Here is an 18,798-nt window from a genome sequence, read left to right on the forward strand (position 1 = left end):
ACTGAAATAATTTAATCCTTGGTTCTATTGATTTTTAACATTTCAGTGTATGTTCTAGGAAACTGAAATAAGAATCTTCCAGTGTAGAATTTTTTTAATCATGAGTGGCCTGACCTGTGGTGTCCTTAAAATACAGGTACACAGGGAGAGTGATAAAGGACATCATTAATATGGGTTCCTACAACTACCTTGGATTTGCACAGAATGCTGGGACTTGCCAAGAAGCAGCAGCTAAAGTTCTGTCCCAGTATGGAGCTGGCGTGTGCAGCACTAGGCAGGAGATGGGTAAGTTGGAGCAGAAAAGGATGTTCCCTGATTGTCTGTAATCTGATTGCAGGTCTTTGAAACATTACTTGTTCCAGCTTTTGAACTCGAGACTAATCAATAAAATGGCTTTTACTTTATTGACTTGCTGGCTTTAGTTTACATGGCACAGCAGCTGGCTCTCTTAAATTTTCTTCCATCCCTGACTCCTCCCGCCCACCTGTATTCTCTTGTGGGCCCTTTATTTAAAGAGCAGTAGGGCTGGTGGAAATTCTTCTTGTAGATTATAGCAACAATGAAAGCTTCTCACTCCTGAGTTTCTCATTTGTTTTATGTGCAGGAAACTTGGACAAACATGAGGAGCTGGAAAAGCTAGTTGCCAGGTTCCTAGGTGTGGAATCTGCAATGGCATATGGAATGGGGTTTGCAACCAACTCCATGAACATTCCTGCTTTAGTTGGCAAGGTATGGCTTAAGTCACTGGCAAAAGCTTATCTAAGAAAGACTCTGCTGGTTGGATTTTTCTAAAAGCTGCTTGTTTGGTTTTGTTTTTCTTCAGTGGCAACCCCTGCAGATACTATCTATGAAAACTGTAGATCACAGTATGAATCTCTAACCTTTACAAAAATCTTTCTGGGAAGTAGCATTGTGGGACCAGTAGCAGTCCAGATCTTGCTCTTTTTCTGGGAGAGAGCCTAGCATGTTAAGGCTTGCTTCCTCAGGCTACTCATTAGTATATGAAATGGTGGCTGATGAACAGACTGATTGGCTGAAGGTATTTTGATGCTCTTGAGACACTAAGAAATGTGTCAGTGAGACACAGAGATAAGATGGATTGCATGTTGGTGCATACAGAATTTATTATCTTTGACAGCTGAAAAATCCTTTCTCTGAAGGACCAAAATCCTAGTAGAAAAGCTGTTTGAGAGAAACAAGGTCAGATTTAAAGACTGATGATGTCTATGTGCTCCATAGAGTTATGGAATGGTTTCGGTTTTAAGCGACCTTAAAGATTATCTAGTTTCAACTCCCCTGCCATCAGCAGGGACACCGTCCTCTAGACCAGGTTACTCAAAGCCCTGTCCAACCTGGCCTTGAACACTGCCAGGGATGGGGCAGCTGCAGCTTCTCTGGGCAACGTCTTCCAGGGCCTCACCAGCCTCATAGTGAAGAATGTCTTCCTAATATCTAATCAGAATTTACCCCCTTGCAGTTTAAAGCCATTCCGCATTGTCCTGTAACTACCATGCCCATGTTAAAAGTCCCTCTCCAGCTTTCTTGTCCCCACTTGGTACTTGGAAGGCTGCTATAAGGTCTCCCTGGAACCTTTTCTTCTCCAGGCTGAACAAACCCAACCCTTTCAGCCTGTCTTCATTGGAGAGGTGCTCCAGCCCTCTGATCATCTTTGTGGCCCTCCTCTGGACCCAATCCAACAGCTTCACATCCTTCTAATGTTGGAGGCCCCAGAACTGAACACAGTGCTCCAGGTGGGCTCTCATTAGAGCGGAGTAGAGGGGGAGAATCACTTTCTTCAACCTGCTGGTCATATTTTTTTCTGATGCAACCCAGGATATGGTTTGATTTCTGGGCTGCAATTGCACATTGCCATAAAACAGTACACTAAGCAGCCTGACTGTCCTGCACCTCAGACTATGGGGTTTGTAGCTATTGGAGGATGAAGTGGAGAGAGCTCTTTGTTTATATTTTCTGCAAAGTATGTGTTATCATATGTGTTCTCATAGCTTCTACTTGAGAGCAGAATAGGGTGAGTAAATGATTTTTTCTCTTTTGAAAATGAGTCACTGTTAACCTAGGCTACTAGCCTATTGCAACTCTTTGTCCCTGTGTAGTGAATTATTTTCCCTTTATTCCATTTATTTATTTTCCCACTTCCTGTGATCACTTTGTAAATTCTTCAACTTGTGATATGTACAGATTATAAAATTGCTGCCTTGTTCTTCCTGGCAACTTTTCCTGGTGGATCTCTTCTTGACTAGCTGTAGTGTCTTACCACATGCTATTTTATTTGTAACTGAAGCAGCACTGTTTACATATTGCCTTTTTGCATTTGGTCTATTAATTTTCAAATATCAAATGCTTTCCATAATGAAAGGTGTTTGAGTCTGATGCCAGAGAGAAATTCATTGTATGAGGATCACACTTTATGTATTTAATACCTTCTGAGAATACCCTTGAGATGCCTTACTCGGCTCCTTAGTTTTCACATTTGAACTTTTAACAGGTTTTACAGCCATTTGAGAGATTCTGAACTGTAAATACCAAGGCATGTAACATACCTGTTTTCATGCATGTTAACTTGCATGTTTACAAAACTAACTCTTTTCATAGATGGGTACAGCAGTCTATACTATCTTAGTAATGAGCATACTTGGTTTTGGTGCGCTTAAATAGTAAGAAGCTTCTGCCTCATAACACTAGAAGTGCCCTTATATTGGGTTGAATACTCCAAACAGAAAATGCACAATGACAAGAAGAGTTCTTGTCAGAACCACCACTTAGCAGTTCAGAACATTCACTAAATAGTTGGGTTTGGTTTTTTTTTTTGGGTGCCTGAGGTTGCTTCTCACTGCACTTCTGATTTCTTCTTTGTCTGCAAATAAGGACTTGCATAAATCCTGAGTTCTGGCACCACTCAGTACACAATTGTCTGCATGTGCAGTCTGTTTGGCAATGATTGGTCAGTTCCTTAGTAAAGCCCAGAGACTCCCATGCTTGATGAAACTCTTGGGCTGTCTTTTTTTTTTTTCTTTTTTTTTTTTTTTGGGGGGGGGGGGGAGGGGGTTGGTGGTTTTATTTTATTACTTTTTGTCTCTCTGCATGTCCTATATACATTTTCAAATGCAAAGGTGAAAGGTGCTTGGAACATGAATTTTTCTTAAGTTTGTCAAATGTAATGGCATCTGCATTTGGCCAGAAGGAATTTCTTTGACAGTCACTGATAAGATCTAATGCTAATCATTATTCACATCTTATCTGGGTACCTATATTGCAACTTAATTAGTTTAAAACTGAAACCACTGAAATAAAATTACTCACGTATATGTAGTACTGGACCACCTGTTCTGTTTTTGCTCTGTGGAATCCTTGAGCATTTTGTTTATGTTGCTACTGAATCCTCTTTTAATAGCAGCAAATATGACTTGACTATCCTAGGATCCAACTGTACCCCATAATCTGATCAACAGTTGTCAGCAAAGGAATTCAAAAGCTTCATCAACATTACCTAGTGGATCTTTATTCATTATCCCTTGTTAACAGCAGCCTCTACTGAGCTGATGCGGGAAACAGGTATGGTTGGTGTACACTGAAAGGTGTATTTCAAACTGTTAAAGCATTACTAAAACCAGGTCTTTCTGCACCTGACAGTTTTCAGCAGGAAAGACCAACTGTTGGCAGCTAAGTTGTTGGCTGCCAAGTATGCTGAGTCTGGACCACAGATAATGTGATTTGAGGATTACTATTTCAGGCTTAGACTCTGAAACTTGCCTGTTTTGAAGTAAGTGTCATAAATGTAGTTACTGTAACTAGCTAATAACAGTATTCTGTACTGCCTTTAGCACAGAGCTTTTCAGCATGGCTCTGGACTGACAGAGGCTAGATAATGGATTTAGAGCAATGGAGCTTGAAGGATGTAAGAAAACTAATTTCCATGTATAGTTAGTTTGTGAAATTACACAATTTGTGTATGTGGCACTCTGGTAAAATGTGGCATTCACTTCAGTTTCTGTGTCTGCTCTGTGGAATGAATTGGTAAATCTGATCTTCACTGACATGATTTTCTCTATACCAGTAGTGTGATCTCCAGTTAGTGTTGGCGGTCTTGTCACAAATGTAAGTTTGCTGATAAATGCAACTGAAGTCTTACCATTGTAGTAGCAGCACTCAGTTACATATGATCATCAGTACTGTACTGTATCAGTGGCTTCTTTGATCCTTTTCCCTCTCTCTAGCAGCAGATGATACTAGACTCTTCATCTTAAGTTTTAAATTAATTTTTGTCTAATTCAATGTCCTCTTCTGTTATAGGGGGTACAAAGTGGCTGCTTAGTGATTTGTTAAATCTCTTTTCTTTACCAAGAGCTCATGATTGTTTTTACAGGAAAGGTCCTTGTAGGCTATTAATGTTTTCCTCTTTTTTAAATCTATCACTCTTTCTACTTCCATGTAAGAATGGTTCTAGTACTGGATTGTTCAGGTTTTGTTAAGGTAGTATTTAACAGCAGTGCCCTCTGACGTAGTATACATACTCATTGTCCGCTGTAGTAGCTCCAAAGAGCAAATGCTAGTTGGAAATTTCCGTGCTCCTTATGTCAAAGCCTGTGAAATACAGACGGTAACAGCGTTTTGAGCACTTGAGATTTAGTGCAGTTTCTGGCGAAAACCAGTCTTGAGCTTTCCCGGGATGCAGCATATTTCTAGGTACATTGCAGTTGCAGTGCAAAACTTTCTTTATTGCAGAGAAGATACTCCTATTGTCTGTCACACCTACTTGTGTAACTGTAGGCAGTGCTTTTTACAGTCCTTTCTCGTAAATCTCATTGCAGAGATGTTCTTGACTCTTCCCTCCACCAGTTGTTAATAGAGAAACATAGAATGAGCTTGTGTTTTAGTGTCAAACCTTCAGCATTTCAACATGCTTTTGGACTTTTAACTTAGTCACTTCTAGAGCTGCAGCAGATTTGCATAGTAATTGCCAAGGTTGCTTAGAAATATTATTGCTCCCTTACAAGCTAATCCCCCAATATTAATTCCGATAGTCCACAGTGATAACTGAATGCTCAGTGTATCAGCTGTTGACCTGTAGTCATTGCTGCTCTCAGAACAGACATAGCCTGTGTTGATATTCTGTCCAGGGATTTATCTTCCCTTTTTTCAAAAGGCAAATAAATTCAATGTAATGTTTAATAGCCTCAGAAAACAACTCTATTTCACTCTGCAATCTTGTTCTCCACTTCCTGTCTCTTGTATGTTACCTCTGTCTACAAAGTACTTAAGAATTCTGTTTGTTACAGCAAAATAGTTCCATTCGTCCCATGGAGCACACATGGGTTTAGTCAATGGTTACCTCCTAATGTAAGAAATAGGGCAACTTTTATAAGGTCTTTTAATCTAGGGCTTTGGTGGCCTGTTTCTTAGCAGCACTGTAGGCTTGCTGAGTGAACTGCAGCAAGCTGCTCTGCCTTCTCTTTCCCCTGGCTGCATAGGAGGATGAGTACTAATTGCCAACATGAGATATTCAGGTAGACTCAGCTGCAGAACTTCTGGGAAGAGTGAAACTTAAATGGTTCTTTCAGTTAACAGCAGTTGTGTGTTTTTATTTGCCATACTGCAGCTGCAGACTTTTTCTTAGCAAGTCTTGCCTGGGCTAGCTGCATTTATATTGGAATTTTTTTTCTTTCTTTAGATGATATCTAAGCAGTTCACAGCTGCGAGGTGGTATATGCTTGGCTGTGAAACATAACCTTTTCAATATCTTCTTTCCCCTTCTAATTCAGGGCTGTCTGATTTTGAGTGATGAACTGAATCATGCATCACTAGTGCTTGGAGCAAGACTGTCAGGAGCAACTATTCGAATCTTTAAGCACAACAGTAAGTATCAGATGGTGGACTGTGCCTTTCTGCCGGTGCTGTAGATCAGATACGATCTCTTCTAATAGTTGGAAATCCAATTTCATGCAAGAAGATCAGTTGCTGGCTACCTGAAAGGTCAGCAGACTGCTGCTACTGAGAATTTAATCATCTGGAATTGGATGGTTTTTAAATGTTCAGTCTTGGCTAATAACACTTTTATCCTGAAGCTGTTCTGGCCTACATCTTGTGTATATGAAGCGGAACGTGCTGTCCATTTGCAAAGTCTAGGGGAGCTAGTGTTTTAACATGGCTTCTTGTTACTTGCATAGCTCAGCATGGTTAGACTAACAGTCTGTCTCACATAATAATGCAATCTTGTAGTGATCTAGGTTGCAGCTTGGACAGTAAGAAAGTTTAATTTTAGGACTAGATGCTGACATGTTTCAAAGTAACAAAAGCTTACCAGCTTAGATGTCCTGGCTAAGACAGCCACGCATTGGTACAATGTAATACAAAAGGAATTTTGTGGATATGAAGCATAGATTAATTTTGCCAAATTACTTGTTGTAATTACTTATTTCCAAAATAATACAGAATTTTCATTTTGCTAGTTTCTGCTTCCTCCAGAGGAGTTGTTTAGAATAACTTTCAAATTAAAAATGCTTAGGGTTTCTTTCTCTTACTGCTTCCACTGAGAATACCTGGTTGACCTTGATTAGTAAAGTCACTATCTTCATTCTTCAGCTGCTCCTAATACTCTTTGTAGTATCAGTCCCCAAGATCATGGTGACTCTTGCTGTCTTTGAAGTGTGTGGCAGTGACAAAGCTTGGGTGGCTGCAATTGTTTTCCTTTCTTTGCCCTACTTGATAGAGGCTCCTCTGGTCTGCTTACTGTTTCTTTTATGTTCTCTTTCTTGTTCTCTATTGTTTGATTAATTTTTTTTTTTACAGAAGTATAGACCTCACTGTAACATTCGGTGATTTTTATTATTATTAGTCTGTTTTTCTTAATTCTTCATAAATCTTGATGGGCAAGATCACAAAAGCTTTGCATTAAATTTCTGCATTACTTTAGATACGCTTCTGAACATTGCATCCAGTTCCAGACTTTCAGGGAACACTGGTGACAGATACACCTTTAGCTGTGAGAAGATCGTAAGGACTCAGGTGTGATGAGGAAGAAGAAACAATTTATTGGAATGGGGTGCAGACTATCAGTGATGAGATGAGGGGATATTCTAGAAACCTTATAGATGGTGGAGATCTCTGAAAGGGAATAGAGTGGTAGGTTAGAATCAGAAGGCAAAACGCAAGCAATGATCTTGGCTTGTCAAGATGATACTCAGTTCATAGTTACATATGTGTTTGCAGTTCTACTCTTGTTATAGTGTTTGCTGCTTTAGTTAACTTCATTTTCCTGAGATGTTAATGGCTTCATATTCTGGTTTTTAGAACTCGGGGGGGGGGAATTAAAATCCCCCTTCAGTTCATTGTTCAATGTTTCCATATTTTTCCTGCTTCATTCTGCAGTTTATCCTTTTTACTAAGATCAGACCTGGTTCCCATCTTTCCATCTTCAGACATGAGAGCAGAAGTTTATATTTCATCATTCTCCCCAGTTGCACTAAACTTGTCCTTTCTCCCTTGAGAGGCAGGGGGATTCCACTGCCTCTTTGTCTTTTTTTTGAACATCAGCTGTCTTTTAACAGTCTGTTAACTGACCTACTTTGCTGTATAATTTCTAGTCTAGTTCTAGTTCACAAGCTCCTCTCACTGCTACAACTGCCCTGCCCTACCAATCTTCTTTTCATGATTGATTGTAGGTTTTTTCATACCATAGTGTTTACATGTCTCTTGCTCAGCACTTCAGCTTTTATGGTTTGATTACTCACATCTCCACTCCTTTCCTCAGGTCATTTGTTTTTTAAGGGCTGATTTCATGTGTATTTATTTGCTCATACTAGTCAGGGTTCCTGGGATCAGTGTTTGTGGCCAAAGGTAGTAAGGTTTCAGAATACATTGCTACTAGCAACTTCATCTGTCTAGTTTCTGATATGCCAGGCACTGTTCTCTTCCCTACACTGGTGGTTCTTTTTTTTTTTTTTTTTTTTTTTTTTTTTTTTTGGTTGGTTGGTAGCTTCCTGTTTCATGCCCCCAGTCCCGTCAGTTTTGAACAAAGTAATAAAAAAGTGCACTTGCTCCCCTTCTTGTTCTGTGCTGCGGTTTATCTTCTGCTTACCTTTAGTTGATCCTTGAGCTTCCTTGCTGTTTTTTGAGTTATTTCTGTCCACAAGGACATGCTTACTACCTTTCTTTCTCCCCCCCCCCTTTTCCCCTGTTTTCTATTTGTGCCTAATGCTCTAACTTCTGCTTTTAGCTTAGTATGATGAAATTTTTCCTCAGAGTTCATACAGTCACCCATTCCCTTTAATCTCATCTGTGGGCCCACAGCTAGATGGAGCCCACGCTTATTGACTTAGGTACAGTCTGTTCTCCACACTGGAGCAACTTGTGCGTTTTTGGCATATTCTTTAGCCATGTCAAAACTCAAGCTAGTAGCTGTTTTGATACCATTTAACAGTAATTTCTGGTGCAGATATGCAAAGCCTGGAGAAGCTGCTCAAAGATGCTATTGTGCATGGGCAACCTCGTACACGGAGGCCCTGGAAAAAAATTCTTATCTTGGTGGAAGGAATATACAGGTACAAACTATTCTTTATATTCCTAGGACCCTCCACATGAGATCTAGCTGCTCAGTATTTGGGTTCCTTTGCCAGGTCACTCTATGAATATTGTCACTTCATAGCTACTGTGTTAATCTCATCTGGGAATTAAATTGCGCTATGAATGTCTCGCATCCTGGACTTTCTGTTGCTAGTACTGTACTGCACTGTGGGAAATACTGTGATAACTGGTGTTACCACAATACATCCCACATCTTGATTAGATGGTAAAAATTAATTAAACTGATTATTTACATCAGAGCTGAGGTCTTAAATTGTCCATTCCATTCTTTCTGTGCTCACTAGATAATGCTAGTGTGAATGGAATTGCACAAATTGAATGTTTCTGCTAAAAGTGAGAGCATGTAGTAGGCTTAGCTCTGTTAGACATTTAAATTATAGTATTAAATATTAATTTCAGCACTAAATGAGGCATTTTTGAGCGCTACTAATGAAAGCCTAGTCAGTTCTTAAAAACAACAGATGTCATCAGAATACTGACATTGGGGTGGAAGTAAAAATGAGATCATTTATAAAAATGTCACAGAGTAGATTCCTTTGCTTTAACTCACTGTTGCTGCTACTGCTTGGTCTATATGTCAGCATCCCAGAAGTGTTAAATAGGTTGAAGAATCTGGGCCCTGGGTGCAAGGAGGACCTTTCCTCTCTCTACAGAACATGATGCATCTAGCAAATTCTGTGTTCATAAGTACTGGAAGAGTGAAGAAAAGAAAGATTAGAGTCTTTAGGCTCTGTAAAGAGGCCCTAGCCATTAAATCAACTTACAGTGAATTTCTGTTTTTCAACAGTATGGAGGGATCCATAGTCCGTTTGCCTGAAGTGATTGCCCTTAAGAAGAAGTATAAATCCTATCTGTACCTTGATGAGGCTCATAGTATAGGTGCCCTGGGTCCCAGTGGCCGGGGTGTAGTGGACTATTTTGGACTCAATCCAGAAGATGTGGATATCATGATGGGAACATTCACCAAAAGTTTTGGAGCGGCTGGAGGATACATTGGGGGCAAGAAGGTAAAAATCTGGGAATCTCATGGCTGTTTCAGGCTGGTGGTGAAGTCCTTCACTAAGCGTTTCAAAATTTATCTGTTTCTCAAGTACCCTGATTGCCCATTTGTTTCATAATTTTACATACTGTCTAATACAGTGAAAGTTTGTGCATTGTAAAAGAGTCTAGTCTACTAAAGTACCTCATAATTTTAGAGTTCTCACATGGTCAGCAATGATCTCAGTTTACAGAAGGCATAGTATGCCTTCTTAGGAACAGTATAATTTCTTAGGAACTACTAGGAACCAGGAAGGCAGGGATTTCTTAATATTACTTTTAATGAGACTTGCAGGAGGAATGTCAAAAACTGGTATTTTTCATCCTCTTTGGAGAAAAATCCCCTTAGGTTAGTCTGGTAGAATTGATTCCCTCTGGACTTAAACAGTTTGCTTTCTAAAAAGACAATTCTTCCCTTTTTTGGTGGGGTGGGAGGAGGGTTATTTGTGAGTGTTTTGTTTTTTGCTGCTGACTCTCTTCTATTGTAAAGTACTGCCAAAGTGTTGCCCTTGCCAAACCCCTCCTTTTGGGACCAATGGTGTAGGCAATTGCATGTTTCCCCTTTCTCATATCCTCAAATGTACCTCACAGATCAGACTTCTAAGCTTATTTGAGAGTAAAATTCTATCATTTTCCTATCAGGGCAATAATTTTTAGATACTACTAGTGACTGTTACTTCAGCCCATCCGAATGAAGATGGGATTTGCAGATATTCCTCTGTAGGAGCTTACTACAGTTAGATTAAAATTACTCGGACATCTTCTAAAGAGAAAAACTACCATATTATTATCTTCTTCCAAAGGTACTGAGCTAGTGAGATTAACTCCCTTCGCATAAGGTGAAGCAGCTGAGAGTCCTCAGCTGGGTTTTACTACTGTTTGAGGAACTGCTTCAGAGGCAAGAGGTCTTAAATCTCTTGCCTAGTTTATTTCAAAGTCCCTTTACAACTTCCTTTCATTTCATTCTGACTCCACACAGATAGCAACATAAATGAGATAGTATGTTCCCAGCTTGTGCTGTCTATGGGGCCATCATTATTTTATGGTTGTAGAAGACAGAATCTGTCCTGGCATTCATGCTGGTGTTCATAATGTTTTGATGGAGTAGTCTGGGTATTTTAGAGTGGCTTTATTACAGTTAACAACAAACAGCCTAGATTTATTGTGTGTTGGTTCTTTACTCCTGTATGATTTGTGTTTCCCCTCTAACAAATGTAGCGTGTTCACTGCCAAGTGCAGGAGAGGTAGGCCAAGGTTTTTTCACTCTTAAATTACACCCCCTGCTTTATTTATATTCTGCTGATAAATGGGAGAAGATATTTTGTGGCCTAGTCCCCTGTTTTGTGACTTGTAGGGAAATAATTATTTTGAACATGATACATAAGCATCTGTGGATTGTGCTCCCCACTGTCTCATTTGATTTTTACTTGCACTGTTATAAAAAACACTTTGGAAACACAGCGTGCTCACAGCTTGAGTAATGCAAACACCTTGTTGCAATCCAGTACTGGTGGTGTTAGCTAAACAAGTCTGTTCTAGGCATTTGTCCCTGATCAGTGAACATTCTTGCCAGGTGACATAATTATGGGTTGTTACTTCCCTGCTGTTTGTTTTTCAACTCTTTATTACTTGTACTGTAAAACTAATCTTTTGAGATATCTGTTCTCTCCTATGACATTCTGAAAGAGATTTCCTGTGGTGGCCCGTTGTATTGTGTGATTAAGACATGACAATAAAGCATTTCTGAGACTGCTTGAAAGGCAATGTCTGATGCCTCTTGTGTTTTGTTAGGAGCTGATTGATTACCTCAGAACATACTCTCACAGTGCTGTGTATGCAACATCAATGTCACCTCCTGTTGTGGAGCAAATCATCACCTCTGTGAAGTGCATTATGGGTGAAGATGGTACAACTGTTGGTGAGTCTTTCTAACACTAAGCATGTGGAAGGGGAAGGCTAAACAGAGTTTGACATGTAACTCATTCAGTGGACGCATCCGTAATTGTCTGTTAGTACATGTAGACCTGGAATTTCTGGAGTAATAATCCAATTTACTAGTCTACTTGGCAGATGAGCCTAATAACATGAGAAATTTCCAGGCAGAGGTAAGTAATCTTAGTCTTAGATAAGATGTAGTATTGTCTTGTATTGATTTTTTTTGTTTGTTTTGTGTCTAACTCTTCTCCATGCTCTTCCCCATTCTGTCTTTTGTTATTTGCCCCCACTTTTTAGATGGCTTTCAGAGTATTTTGCTGTGTATCTTTTACAGTCTTGTGTGCTGGTGACTGCAGGGGCAATGCTTTTGATTTTAATCTTAGTATAATTTGATGCTGGCACCTCAGTTGAAGTAAATAAGGGAATGTTTCTTAAATCCCTTTTTACTTGGGGAGCTAGAGGCAGTTCTTAAGATCGGTAGAGTTAATGCACTAGAGGAAGATATTCAGCATATTTGTCTTTTTCAATATGAAAGTAAGAAATGGGAAATCTATACTAGTCTCAGTGCATTAAAAGAAGTAAAACCACAAATTCTCATGTCTAATTTGCCTAGTAGCTAGCAGCTTCTTTCAGTTATAGCATGAAGTAACTAACTTGGCACTTGTGGTATGTAATCTGCCTTGAAACTGAAATACTACAGCACTTTGTATGTAGGATACTTTTCACTCTTCACAGGTAATTAAAAAGTTGTGAGCAGCTCACATAAGGATGGTAGTGTAGTTTGCTGGGGGTCTGTCAGTGGCATTTAGTTCAGAAGCTCATACATAGAATTCAAACTGCTGAACAGTTACGGGAGTTTCAGGCATCCGGCCACGAGGTGGTGGTGTGGACTGAAGAACTGTATTTGCTTTTGAACATGGGTCATCTGACAGCTAACCTGACAGTGAAAAAGCTTGCTGGAGAAATTACTTAAGTTTTCTGTTCTAGCAGGTTTCATTCGGTTTGCTTACATTATCTGAGAACAGAGTTAAGTGCCAGCAATTGGTGTTGGTGGTTGCTCGACAGAGAGGTTATCACTGAGGCAAATACAGGTAGACAGCAGCTGTATCTGTTCTAGCACTGAGTGCTTCACGAGGTCTGTGTGAGATACCTGTGCCAGGCAAGAGTTGTCCCCACTGCTGGTCTCAAGAACAGATACTAGCAAAACTTCTGCTACATGAAAAGTTGTGCAGAACAGTTTTCCAGTCAGCTTAAAAATGACTGAGCTCTTTCTAGCTGATGATTTGCCAGCAGTCTGCGGTCTACTCAGGCATTGCTTGTTTTGGGTTTCTTCCAGGGTCTGTTTTGCTTAATGAAGCAGGAAGCAAGGAATGTGTAGCTGATTTCTGTTTGCAGTATTCAAACTCAGGCATTTTTGGGCCTTTTCTGAGGCTACAGCATGATATTTGTTCAAGCCTGGAGAATGGGCGCATATTCTACTCCAGACTGTTCTCCTGCCATTATGCCAACAAGATCCATCAGAGCTGAAAGGTGAACCAGATCAGGAACTAATTTGGCAAAAAAATAAACTCAAAAGGTCTTTTTTTTTTTTTTTTTTTGGGTAGTGTTGCTTAAAATGTGTGTCAGACTACATCCTGCTAATTTGGTGCTAAGCAGTATCAGAATTCATAGCCTCTATTTTTATTGATAAAAGAAGTAGCTTTGGTGTTTGAAAGCTGTGTCATTTCAAAAAAGCCTCTGTACGTACAATTTCTATACAAACCATAGCACTTTTTGGAAGTGCTGGATGTAATAGCTGGATAGACAAAGTCCTGTCCATTCATACCCAGGATTTCTCAGCTACAGGTCTTGTGAAAGTGTTAGATGCTTAGCGAGTACGTCAATCTTCAGCTAGAATAAATGCCTGATAGAATGATCTACATACTTCTCTGTTCATTTTCTGCACAATTTTCTGTTTCCCAGTCATGCATTTTTTTTAATTGCCTTAAGGCTTTAGAGATAATACTACTTTGTAGGCATTTCTGTGGATAAAGTTGGCAAAAGTTCAGTTGGGTGAATTGAGCAGCTGCTTAGTGATAGTATGACAAAGTTGGGTTTTTTTTTTCTTTGTTTAAAGCTATGGCTGAAAAACTAGCTTGTATTCTGTAGAATTATGGGTAAGGCTCTGGAGGGCCACTGCCAGCAGTTGGTTTGACTATGAGAAAATGTGGAGTAGAATGGTGCTGGTAAGAGTTGTTAACTGTGGAAGAGAAGTAGAGAAATAGGTTTAAACTGGGTCACTGGTAAACACCTCTGAATCAACTTTGTATTACAAAAATTTCACTGATTTTTTTTCAAATTAGTGAAGCTGAACTAATGGATAAAGGAAAACTGAGATAGGGCGATAGGTTTAAAAGGGCACAGGACTTGGTGCTGGAATCAAAATAGTAGATGGCTAGCTCCCAACCCTGTTCTTTGGGCCACAGATAAATCTTGTAATGGCTTCAAGAGTGCTTTCTTGAAAAGAGCCTTTGTGGTTTCTTTGTCAGCCTGCTTCTATTGTTCACCACACACTATTTGTAAAAGCTGCTGTTCTCCATTGCATCAAACCTTTGTGGAAATTGTGCAGTCAGATTGAGATGATCTGTAGCTGAGGAGTAAGTAGTAGGAAGCAATTAGTTTTTGAGGACAAAAGGGATTTTTTTGTGTATTAATTTGCAAGAATAAGTTAATTCTCTCCTCTTCAGGTTATTTCTAAATCTAATGAAACATTTGGAGGCTCTAAACTTACAATACAAGGCATTGTAGTTACTAAAACTTTAAATAACCTTACATAACTAAAAAGTACATATCTCCTTTCAAATCTTTCCAGCAAGCTGCAAGTGACTAAATAGGATTTTTTAGTAGGAGGCAGCACAGACAAAATACAGATGCTATGAAAAGCTGAATGGATGCTTACAGAGAACATAAGATGGATAGCTTGCAAATGTGCTGCGTGAATTGGGACAGTGGTTTCTTGTATCTTGGTTTCTGTTCAAACTAATCTGTTAATTCTCTGTACTGTTTATGTATGTAAGTGACTAGCAAGCCTCAATCTCTCTGAAGACAGTTATGGGAATATAATTACATATGAATACAAGTATATTACTTGTTCCTTCATCCAGACTTCAAAAACGACTCCCAACAGCCAAAGCAATAGCAGAGCCATGTTATGAGTTCTTGGTAGTAATGCTTCCTGTACTGCTTCTGGAACTCCTCTGCATTATTTGTGCAATGCTGTATGTCTATCCTATTTTACTTTGCATTACTTGTTTTGCACATAATTGGCTAGAAGACCATCATGTGATCTTAAACCAAACATACTTGATTTGGATCACTTGAATTTTTTCAAAGGAACAGTTGTCTTCAAGTGGTGAACATCTTGAGCACATACAATGTCTTCAGAGAGCTCCAGTGACAATTACATGGGTATAGCACATATCATCACATTTGGCTTTGATATATAGAATAGCAAGGCAAGTAGGAGAAATGGGGAAGGCTTCTTTCGGCAAAAGCAAACTTTGGGGGCTGGTTTTCCTGTTCCAAGTCACCATGGTAGAAATTGTTAATGAGCAAGCATTGCAGATGGTTGTCAGCAGTTCAGTTGATGCTGCTTTTTCTGTTCAGCCACAAAGATGAATGAACTTCAGATATTTTAGTAGATAGAGGCTTTTTTTTAAACAACAATAATAGAAAGACACAATAAGCAGACTTTTGGGGGTCATAGTGTACACAAAGATGACAAATTGATTCCTGAAATGGGGTTCTGGAAACTTGTAGTGTACAGCCACTTGATTCTTGTTGTTAATGTGGTGTTTGGGTTATTTAAATTGACTGTGGGGAAAATGAGACAGCTTGGTGCTTGTCCTGGTAAATGAGGTATTCTTGGGATTTATGATATTGAGTACTTGACTGCCTTGGTGAATTTTTCAGCGTCAGTGATTCAGTTTGAGTTCGGTTCAGAATTCAGTTGAGTTTCTGGATTTTTCACTATTACAATCTTGCTAGGACTGGGAATCCAGTTGGCTTCTTTCCTTGCCATTTGCATAAAAGCCAGTCGTATATCCTGTGCAACTGGAGTTCTGTTAGTACTGTTGGTGTTCAGGACCCAGCCTGTTTGTTACCCTGATAACATCACTGGGGGCAAGTGGAAGAATATCATAAAGTAACCCAAGTGAGACGTGGGCAAATCAAAACACGCAGTGAAACCAGTCTGGGGACTGGTTAACCTCCTTCAGAGATGAAACTTAATTTGCACTCCCATGTATTAAAAACTGAAGGGGAGCCACAAATCCTGGACTGTTTTAAGTTTGAACAAAAGCTAACAGTGTTAATTGCTTCTAAAAGATGTGAACTACTTCCTTTCATGGAGATTAACTCAGTAATTATACATGTTGATAAGAAGTTTACTCTTTCATCTCAGTTTCAGGAGGTGAATATCCCACACCCAATCACAGCACCATACATAGCATGTAAAGAATAAGTCATGAACATCATTGCTGAAGATGTCACTTAAGTTTTGGATGAACATTGTCTTGAACACTGTACAGAAATTGAAAATTATTATCCTACGTAACTCAAATGTCACAAGCAATAGAGGTGGTAATTGCATGGGCCATCCCAGCTGTTGAGCTGTTGGAAATGAATAACCTTTGAAGGCTAGTCAGTTAGCTGCACAACAGTTTGATTAGATTTTGTCTCATCTGAGCATCTCGGTTGTGAAGAGCTAGGTTTTCTGATCTTGCCATTGCAGTGTGCAACAAACTTCAGTCAGTTAAATCAGAAAAGGTAGTTAAACCCATTATAGCCAAAGGGAATAAGGGCATACACCTGTGTTGGCAGAGAACTGAGCCTGAGCTGTTGAGAAGACAGGACCATTGCCATACTGTTAATGTGCACAGGGAGAAGCATGCTGGTAACAAAACTAAGCCTGGTCTGCTTAAATTGTAGGGGAGAAAAGACTGCAATTAGTACTTTAACCTTCATGTAGTTAATTAGGCCCTCAAGTGAAGAATGACCTCAGTAGTTCAATTAGCTGCCTAATCATAGGTTTCTTCAAATCGGACACTTTGTAAAGTTCTCCTCTTCTTTCCCAAGACAGAAGTATATGCAAGTATAAAGTGTAAGCAGTAGTGAAGGAATAGCTCACATTACATCACTTGGAACTGAATATAAAGTGGCTTATAGTATATTTATAAATGAAGCTTGTACCTTGCCATTGTTAGCAATAGATCCACAAATGGAAGTGCTTTGCGGCTGCTGTTGTATTCAAAAGGGAAAATAAATACTCCTTGTGCAGGCTGAGGTTGAAAACATTCAATTAGCATTAAAATCGGTTCATTTGAATTTCCTCTAATAATGCACTTGTTAATGAGGTGTTAAATTATCACCTTGGGAACCCTGGAACCAGTCAAAACTAATTTGAGCGAAGTGAAAACTTTTTTTGTTGCTGCCCTTGAGAATCTCAAGCTGAGCTGAGAAACTGTTGGAAAAACAAATACTCTGGGGGTCATAAAGAGAGTTTCCTGCTTCTCGCCAGGGGACTAACAGTTTTAAACATCACTCTCTGTATTTGTGCTTCCAGCTGGGGATCTTTTAAATCCAGGTTGTTGCTGCACCCCTACTTCCCTCCCACAGAGCATGGCAAGCCTCCAGCAAAATTGCTTTAACCTGGGCTGGGTAAGAGAAATCTTTCAGCCTTTGGTGCTTTGAAGAGTGTTTACAGACATTAGGAGAACTGTACCTTTTGTGCATTGTATTGTGAGAATTCTTCCATGCCTCTTCTTTTGGACTTTAATCAACATTGTGGTGTTTGTTCAAGAGCTTATAAACCTTTATAACTGTACACCTGCTTTGTTCTCATAACATTCTGGTTCTTACTGTTTCTGTTCAAGTGCAAGCTGTCACCTTGTATCTTCATAACCTAAACACTGATCTGTCATAGCAGGTGTACAACTAGGAATGTGGCTTTGTTGAAGTAATTTCATTTTTCTTAATTTCTTATACTACATTTGGTTTAAAACATGTGACTCACTTTTTACTCTCAACAGAACTTGAGATGCCACTTCTCTATAGAATGCTTCGTGTGCTGCTTACACATGGAAAGGAGTAAATACCAGATAGCAGCTCACTGGTAGATATTAGAAATAGTGTGATCAAAATTCTTTTAAGTCAGTATAAATGTTAAGATAAAAACATTCAAACAGGAGTAATCACAAATAAGATGATGTGAACTCTCTTTGGGTTAGTGTGAAATAAAGAGTTCATGGTTCTTGGTGTGATACATGATTTACTAAAACGGATTTTTTTTTTTTTCTTAATACCTGAATGACCCACATAAGCACCTCTTCCTATCATCAGCCCTGGCAACAACAGCAATTACAGTAGTATCTGCAGTGCACAGATGTGGCAAAAATTCATTCTGTGAAGTGCATTTAATGTAAATGTTTCTGGCTTCTTTGGAAACAAGCAACAGTCTGACTGTAGCCCTTTCTGTGGTCTATCTGCAGGTGTATTTGGGTATGTGGGACTCAGACCACTCAACTGCTGCCCTTGTCTACTTTAGAAGGTTCTGATATAAAATGTGGTTAGCACAAGGTCAACTCATGCCATTCCACACCAGTTGCATCAACATGCAGTTGATGAATTCCCAAATGTGGACAATCTTGACAATCTACACTTTAGTCCTACTAGTGCAAAGGTGTTTGCTGATGTCTCAGAATTCCTAAACTTTTTTAAAAAATACAGATTTAGTTTTTGAAGGAAGAAGCTGTCTGCATGCCAGTTAATGTGCTGTGAGAGCGTATGGCAGTGGGAGAGATTTGAGATGATTTTAAATGAGGTTGTGCAGGTTCTATTGCAGTCTAGCTTTAACAGTGGGGTTTAGCTCAAGACAAATTGGCTTGTCAAAACCAGGATAAATCGACCCGTAGAACTTCTTGCTGTCACTGGTAAGCTTCTGTTAATGCTCAGGGTATTGCTGAGTTGTTGCTTAGGGGAAAAGTTTTAGTTACAATGCTGTCTGCGTGGGGGGGAAATGTGCTACAGAGTATGCATACTTCTCATGTTCACGCTGGCTAGCAGCTTCTATGATTTCTTGACTGTTTGTCTATCGGCACTGGGATTAAAATCAAACAAAAAAAAACCTTAAACCCCACAGTGGAATAATCAAATAATTCTGAAGCTTCTTAAGACTTTCAAGCTTGC

General features: G+C 39.4%; 1 protein-coding gene across 1 annotated transcript in view; it reads left to right on the forward strand.

Moving 5' to 3' along the window:
- The window catches only part of SPTLC2 (serine palmitoyltransferase long chain base subunit 2), a 79,005-nt gene that overhangs the window by 25,156 nt on the left and 35,051 nt on the right, over positions 1-18,798 (forward strand). The window contains exons 4-9 of the mRNA XM_057428550.1: positions 137-285; positions 605-729; positions 5,781-5,874; positions 8,453-8,558; positions 9,389-9,608; positions 11,431-11,557. Coding sequence (XP_057284533.1) covers positions 137-285; positions 605-729; positions 5,781-5,874; positions 8,453-8,558; positions 9,389-9,608; positions 11,431-11,557 — 821 coding nt within the window. The remainder of the gene's footprint in view (positions 1-136; positions 286-604; positions 730-5,780; positions 5,875-8,452; positions 8,559-9,388; positions 9,609-11,430; positions 11,558-18,798) is intronic.

The sequence above is a fragment of the Pezoporus wallicus genome, unplaced genomic scaffold, assembly GCF_028554395.1.
Source record: "Pezoporus wallicus isolate ANWC-B61680 ecotype Strahan unplaced genomic scaffold, APGP_CSIRO_Pwel_v1 contig_3486, whole genome shotgun sequence".
NCBI classification, from domain to species: domain Eukaryota; kingdom Metazoa; phylum Chordata; class Aves; order Psittaciformes; family Psittacidae; genus Pezoporus; species Pezoporus wallicus.